The 8,442-nt window shown below is 39.3% G+C and overlaps 1 protein-coding gene across 1 annotated transcript in view; it reads left to right on the plus strand.

The window, feature by feature from the left end:
* The window catches only part of PAK7 (p21 protein (Cdc42/Rac)-activated kinase 7), a 522,812-nt gene extending 517,957 nt beyond the window's left edge, over positions 1-4,855 (plus strand). The window contains exons 9-10 of the mRNA XM_006870394.1: positions 374-508; positions 2,609-4,855. Of these exons, the coding sequence (XP_006870456.1) occupies positions 374-508; positions 2,609-2,764 (291 nt within the window). The 3' untranslated portion in view covers positions 2,765-4,855. The remainder of the gene's footprint in view (positions 1-373; positions 509-2,608) is intronic.
* Positions 4,856-8,442: the final 3,587 nt, after the last annotated feature.

Here is an 8,442-nt window from a genome sequence, read left to right on the forward strand (position 1 = left end):
ATATCCCTATTTTTATATGGTTTAAGTGAGCTTTATTTTCTAGGTTAATAATTTACAACTTTAGATATTTTTCATATCTATCCACAAACTGTTTTCTAAGGAAGTAAACAGGGTGAAAAGTCAAGTTCTAAGTCTCAGAATGTTAATGTATTCATTAACTCAAATCAGTAGAAACTTTTTCAACACTGCCTTTAAAAAGTAAAAGAAGATTAGCAAAAACTCTTTAAGCCAGCCATGTAGCCTGGAGACCTTTATTTTGAATTTTGAGAGGTTACAAATACCACATTTAATTTGTTGGGTTTCATGGGCACACCCAACATTTCAGTATGTTGTGTTCTGCTTGCCTGAGATAATCACTGGGGTGTCCTAACAGGTGGATATCTGGTCACTTGGGATCATGGTGATAGAAATGATTGATGGGGAGCCTCCATACTTCAACGAGCCCCCACTCCAGGCGATGCAGAGGATCCGGGACAGTTTACCTCCAAGAGTGAAAGACCTACACAAGGTATGAAGTGGTATCTGTTCCCAAAATTCCAAACAGATCTAGAATTTATCAGTCACTTGGTGGTTTAATGAGTAGCATGTTTCATCTAGGCAGTAGATGCTGCCTTTGGAATTAGAGTCACTTGGATTCAAATTTCTGCTCTCTTTAATCCACTGGGCAAGTAATTCAGCCTCTCTGACTTTGAAGTTTACATCTGTATAATGGGAATAGGAATAGCTCCTCTCTCCTTAGAAGACTAAACCAAGCACTCCACACAGTTCATTGAACTCCAGTTGCATGCTGTGTCCTGCTCTAATTATTGAGGTATTGCAGCACAAAACCCCAGAGTCCCTGAATTTCCTAGAGCTTAAATTTCACTTGAGAAGGTAGATAATAAATTATGAACAAATAAATGAATAATATACTTCCATAGAGTGTAAAGCATATAAAGAAAATAAAACTCTGAGAACGCTGTGGTGTGATGGGAGTGTACAGGGGGAGGAGGGAAGAAGCTAGTCTAGGTTGAAGAGAAAAGAAAGACTTTTCCGAGAAGGAATTATTAACCATATGAAAACGGAGCCAGCCGTGTAAAGGTCTAGGAGAAGAATGTTCTAGGCAGAAGGAACAGCAAGTGCAAAGGCTGTAGTCAAGAATAAAGGCCTATGTGGGCTGGAGCAATGTCAGAAAGTTAGGTAATGGCTAAGTCAGTCAAGTCAGTTAAGGCCATCATTAGAGTCATGCATATAAAGCACCAAGTCATATCTCTCCTGTTTTCCCAAGACTTCCAACTAGAACCAAGCTCAGGAAGAGGGAAAAAACATGCTCAAGAATCACCACTGTGGAAATGGCTAGCTCCTTGTAATACTTGCTGAGAGTGTCCACTACAGACTCAGTAGCATAGATAGGGACTCATACTCCCATCTCCTCTCTCATCAGCATCATGATGATGAGAGAGAATGTGAGGCTGCCTTCTGGGGCAGAGTCCTTGGCAATAATATAATCTCCTTTACCCTCACTCTTAAATCTGAGAGTAGAGCTCAATAAAATCATCCACAAAGAGTGTGAATACTTGCAAAAAATATAAAAAGAGACTGTTTCAACCAAACAGTAAATTGAAATTTAAACCGATTTGGGCTATGTTTAATAATGAAAATAGACAAAAAAAAAATGTGCTACCAAAACAGACCCATACCCAAGAGAATCACATGTTGATGTTCTTCAAAGCCATGTACAAGAAGGCTCTTAGCAGTTTTCATTATAACGGCCCATGAGGTAGAAACCTCCCCAAGGATGTTCCCAAATGAAGAAATAACTCATGGTAGATTTCAGCCATGAATAGTATACAGCAATGAAAAAGGATAAAACTCTTGCCACATACATCCGGGATGAATCTCACAGATCTAATGTTTAACAAAAGAAGTAAGCAAGAAATGAGTTCACATTATATAACGCTGTTTCTCTAAAGTGCAAACACAGGCAAGACTCACTTATGCTATTAAAAGTTGACAGAGTGAGGGCCTATTCCTCAGAGCCTAGATGGTTGCCGTTATTAAAAAAATAAAACAACCTCATGTTTATATCACACTTCATAACTCATAAAAACATGGGTGTGACTATGCCTGTACATAGTGAGCACCCCATAATTGTTGTTGTTATCGTCAGTATATGGAGTACTTAGGTGGTGCAAACTGTTAATGTGATTGGCTGCTAACACGAAAGTTGGAAGTTTGAATCCACCCAGGGCATTTTGGATGCATCACAACCTACTTCTGAAAAATTAGCCATTGAAACACCTGGGATAGCCTTGATTTGGAGTCAACTCAGTGCCAACTGGTTTGAGTGGCTTTTTATTATAATTATTAACATTACCACTAGAATTTTATTTAGTGAACAGGTTTTTATTCTAGGCTTAGCCCTCTTATTTCAAACTTGATGAAGGTAAGAAAACTACCATGTGTTTTTAAAGGCTTCGGTTTGCATATCTTTCTCCCCAAGGTAACTGTCTAGAAATTGATGTTGTTGATAGAATGACTTTCCTCGAACCTGCCTGAGAAACCATATTTAGAGACCTGGGTCGGGTTCTGTGTTAGACCTTAGGCTGACATTTTTTTGTTTTGTCAGGTTTCTTCAGTGCTGCGGGGCTTCCTAGACCTGATGTTGGTGAGGGAGCCTTCTCAAAGAGCTACAGCCCAGGAACTCCTTGGACATCCATTCTTGAAACTGGCAGGCCCACCATCTTGCATCGTTCCCCTCATGAGGCAATATAGGCATCACTGAGCAGAGAATTCATGCAGATGGAAAGGTTAGATAAGGACATGAGACTAATTCAGGAGAACATTAGGAACTCATGGATCAGTGCACGCAGGAGGCCTGTGCATTCTAGACCAGCTGATTGGTGGGACAGTGCGATGACCGGCAGGGTTTGACAGACCAGGGCATCTTCTTGTGTCTTAAATAGGCATCTCTCCACTGAAACTGGCGAGGTCATTCGAAGCACGGCTTTTCTAAGTCATTACATTTTTCAATCCTTCATACAGCAAATCAGAAGGACTCAGTACAAACTCCATTATAATATATCCTAGCCACATGCAGGGTAATGCGTAAGATTTTCTATTTCAAATGAATACTTTTCTGGCAAAAAAAAAAAGAAGAAAGAAAGGAAACTAAAAAGCACTTTTTTCTTAATGGTAGCAGTGTAATGTATTTTGCAATGAATTTGTAATTTTTCTGTACGATAGTTTTGATAATTTATAGTACTTTGATGTCACGTAGCTATTGTATCAGTTGAAGTAAAACTTGTTTCATAGCAGGAGTTTGAACAAAGCCTTTCCTACTTTTTTAATCCCTTTCAGAGAACCAAGGATTCTTTAGAACTTTGAATACTGAATGAATCTCTCAATCACCGTCAGCTTTAGTAGCCTCTTTCTGAGTTTAACAAGTGTCTTATATGATGGAAGAAGAATTAAGAGTGATGGTGATGGTGGTGCACATTTCATTTATCCAACCAAAAACTAATCTAATAAAATTTACACCACACTATACCACCAAACTACTCCTTGGAATCAAGCTAAGTAATTTGAAAAAAAAAAAAAAAAAAATTGTCTTTTTCTTCAAGGTTATTGACAGCAAACCATTTGTTGCATAGCAGGATGCTCCCCCTAGTGCCCTTTTTCAAATGGGTATAGTGTTCCCTTGTGGCCAAATTCCCTTTTCAAGGAGCGATTTAAGTGCTAGGATCATTGGACTTAGTTCCCCAAATTGAATGTTTCAAAGAAGCCGTGAAAATCCCAGACTCGTAAAAGGAAAGGAGGGAGAATGGGGCAAGATGTTTGGTTTCGTTTGTTGCTGTTTTAAAACTGTATGCTAGCACACCAAACTCTTGTCTGTATTTAGCTTTGTACCACAGTATTAATCGCTATTGTTCATGTATTGTGCTGGAAGTCTGAACTGACACTAGAGAATGATTTACCAAGAGGGTATTTTACCAGGTATGATCTGACTTCAGTTGTGACCATGTTTAATGTGTTTCTGACATAGGAGCGTTGTGCTGCTGTCTAGATCTTCTTGAATGTTGATAAAAATGAATGACTACTACAATACATTTTGTGTTGCTTGTTGGATGAATTTGCATGTTAACTGTAGGCCAGTATAGATTTGCCTTTAAAACTCTGGAAGAACTACATAGTCATCATTAGGTTCTATTAATTATGCATCAAACAAAAGCCATTTTTACCAAACTGGAAAACTAGAGGCTTCTCTTAATGACTTGACATACTGTTAAAAATACAAATTTAAATTTGTGAACATGCTCTGGTTGCTCTAAGCATAATTAAGAATTTTTGTAATTAATAGGTTGCTAATTATTTATTATAGTTAAAAAGGGGAGAAAAAGGCAGAAAATGACCTTCTACTGATTAGATTTTCAGTTTTTCCCCCAAACTGGAAATGCCTCACCATAAATAGGATCTATAATTTTGTTTCTTAAAATTCAGCAGATCAAGGTTTTATGTAAAATATTAAAAAATGGGTATAGAAATGTAATCAGAACAATCTAAAGACAGAAAATTGCAGTTCTAAAAGTTCATGAAACAGATGAAAATAATTAAAACAGGACTATGTAGAAGACGAAAGAAAAGGAAAATTTTTTAACTGGGACAAATATCAATAACTGTTGTAGAAAATGGTGGATTTTGGATTCCAAACATTTTTGACAGTGTACTGGAAATTTTTCTGTAATTTTCTTATCACTGGGTATTTTTTAAGGTATTCACTGAGTTTAACAAAACTTACTGTAGCTTACAAAGATTTGTGAGCACTACCTATTGGCAGAAAATGCACTTGCAAATAAAAATAAATGTTTGCCTTTTCCCTCACTGTATTATTGGAAACTTCGGTGATTTGTTAATTTTTTTTTTTTTTTAATTAAAGAAAGTTCCCTTTTATGACCCTGAGAAATGCAAGTGAGCTGGTATGAAATTACATACAGCGTCATGATGATACAAAACAATAATAGGTATTTCCACCCATAAATAGTGCACGACAACACTATTGAAAATAAAATGAGTCAATTCTAGACTGCCAAACTCAAGGAAAGGCAGATTCATGGCTAGAGTCCCATTCCATCTACTTGTTCTAAAGGTGCTGAACTGATCAGCAAACATCTAACAACAAAGGGCATAAAAAAGGACCTGGGTTAGAGAAGGCATGGTTGGAGGACTCTCTGGTACCCTAGAAAACAGTGTTGGATTCTTTTTATTCTTTGGATACCAAGGAACAAATGAACATGTATCTTTGAAGTTGAGGAGACATTTGTATATGGAAATCCCATTTCTTACATTGTGATTTCTGAAGGTGAAAACCCTCAGGAAATAGTCTAAAAATTCAACATGTGAAAGAGCGTATATTTTGTGTGCCAGGGAAGAGATAGTTGGGACAACACGTGCACACATAGATCTCCACAGCCTTTGGAGGGCATGAATGGAAATCAGGTTCCCCTGGCTGGATGGAGTATGGAGAAGGAATAAAGCAGCATGGGGCTAAATCAAATGAACCATTTAATCAAATAATGGAATGCCCGATCCAGAGAATGCATTAGAAGGATGAACTGCTGGGGGGAATTAAAGCATTATCTGACTGATTTTCTGCAGTGAGTGGGGTCCTCTCAATTGAGGGGTCTGGATGGAACTGAACCTTATTCTGAAAAGCAAATATATCATCTACACAAAGACCAATCTCAGTAGAAAAGTCTGCAGTCTCCATACTGAATCTAAATGAGAATTAGGTATCTTACCTTCACCAGTAGCACCTCCATGGCATCTGAACACAGCTAGCAAGGTAACTTAAATCTGTGAAGCATAAAGTCAGCAGTTCGAAACTACCAGCTGTTCCAAGGGAGAAAGGTTTTCTGCGCCCGTAAAGATTTACTGCCTCGGAAACCCTGTACAGGGTCGCTATGAGTCGGAACCGACTCCACGGCACATAACAACAACAACAACCTCTCTCCATACATTTGGGCCGGGCTTAGTGTGAGATCCCATGACTTGGGAGAAAAACTTAGAAGAAATTAAGGGGGAATAAATGAACAAACCGTATCTTCCGCCACAACCTACCCACTGCTATCTATTTCTCCGCCTCTTAAAGTAAGCTTAGCAGTCCTGGAGTGGCGCTGTGTGTTACAGCGCCAGACTGCAAAGCCTTTAGAACTGCAACCCTGAACAGGGTTTCCGAGCTTGTAAATCTTTACAGGAGCGGAAAGCCTCATCTTTCTCCCCCGGAGCCGCTGGTACTTTCGAACTGCTGACCTTGACGTTTGCAGCCCGATACATAACCACTACGCTACCAGAGCTCCTTTGGCATATACCTGAACACTCAGCAAATAACTTCCAGAAATAACCAAGGAAACAAGAGTGGGACCCTAGTGAAGGTTCCTGTATAACAAGATCTAATTACGGACAAAAATAAGATTTGAAAAACCTGATCGGTTTGTTGTTTCTAGATCCTGATTTTAAAGCAAAGGCTTGGAGAGGATCCAAGATGATAGAGTAGACAGATACACTACCCAGACCATCGGCAACAAAGACCCAAGAAATCAAGTAAAACAGATATGTACAGCAATCGTGGAACCCTGAGTTTCAAAAGATAGGATAAAGAAGTATATCAAATACTGATTAGAAGACGAAACTAAATTAAGAAAAGCAAGTAGACATTCGGAGCAGTAAATTGCCAACTGGTCCAGCACAGCTGAACCGTTTTTGATTATTGCAAGCAGTATTCTGATTGCAGCAAGAACCAGATCATTGGCTCCACTTGCCTGATCAGAACTGCACTAGTACCTACACCAGTGACCAGAGAGGTGTGATTTCCCTCTTGACCTGCACAACCTCCTGGTGACCAAAAGCATGGTTCCCCACTTCCCCTCACCTGACAGCCAGTCAAGTCTCCTCACACCCCCCACCCTGCGCTGACTCTATCCCATCTCACCTGGTATTTCCACAGCCCATCTCCTTCTCTCTCCTCCTGATCCCCCCACCGGTTGTTCCACTCCTCTAGCAGCCTGAGTCACACTCCAGCAGACCAAGTAGTGTGTGCCTGCCGCCACAGATAACTACAGCTGGAGCAGGTGCTGGGCTGGGCTACCTCGCCCAGCCCTTGGCCCACTGTTCTTTTACTTTCTTCCCTCCTCCCCCTTTTTTTTCTTTTTTTTCATCTACCCCACTTTAGTTTTTTTCTTTTGTTTTTACCCCATCAGACAATGATTCTACTCAGTCATTGCTGTCATTCCAGCCTGACTGGCTGCTGGAGCCTGCGCTCTCCTCCCCTTTTATTCCTCTGGTTTTGTTTTTCCTTCCTCCTCTGCCATTTTTCTATTTTCCTTTTTCCTTATCAATTAGTAGCCATAGACTCTATTCAGTCATACCTGCCACAGTTGTGTGTTTGATGGCTGAACCATACTTGCTGTGACACTTGTTCCTTTTCTTTTTTCTCATCTCTCTTCTCCCTCTTTTATTTTCTTTCTTGCTTCCCCCCCTCACAAGTCAGGAGTCAGCAACTCTATGTTGCCATACCCATCACACCTGCCATCCCACCTACTGGGCAAGTATGAACACCTGCTGAAATTCCACAGACTAAATGACAGACTATGGCCAAGACCCCGCCCAGTCTGACCTTGGCTGCTCTCCATCATTGATCAGAGACTTGTGCCCACACTCCCATCTACTAGCAAATCCACTTGGAGACAGGTGGTGAGCAGCTCAGGGCCCTAGTAACAACAGCAGTACACCTGACCCATTGCCCAAACATATGAACACAAAACAAAAAACACGGTGAAGAAGCCAACATAAAATCAACAGCTAAGTACAATAGCACCACATTATCTCAGAGACAACTGACAATTCCAAACCACACATACAAAACCCAAAAAACCCACAGGATATAATGATACAAGTGACCAGAATACAGTGCCAGAAAATTTTCCATAGGAAGAGATGACATTGAAACTACTTGGTAAGGAAGTCAACAGAAATATATTTAGAACCCTTCAGCAGATCAAGGAAAAGATCAACACAAAGAAAAATGAAACTAAGGAATCAAGCAAAATCAGGGAACAGACAAAAATTCTAGAAGAATTAAGGAAAATAATACAAGAACAAATTGACAAAGTAAATGGAAAATTAGAAATAATACAAAAGAGCAAATAGAAATCTATATTAATATTAACATTTCAGAAATAGCACATTAAAAGGGCAAAAGAGTAGAACAAAATTGAAACAATGGAAGTCAGAATTATTGAATTTGAAAACAAATCTCTTAATAAAAATTCATTAGCGGTACAATCAGAAAAAAAGATGAATGCCTAACAAGTATGTAGGAAACTATCAAAAGGAATAACTTACATGTGATCAGAAATCCAGAACAGGAAGAGACAAAAAAAAAAATCCAAGAGAAAATTGAAAATT

Source organism: Chrysochloris asiatica, unplaced genomic scaffold, assembly GCF_000296735.1.
Source record: "Chrysochloris asiatica unplaced genomic scaffold, ChrAsi1.0 scaffold00141, whole genome shotgun sequence".
Classification (NCBI taxonomy): Eukaryota; Metazoa; Chordata; class Mammalia; order Afrosoricida; family Chrysochloridae; genus Chrysochloris; species Chrysochloris asiatica.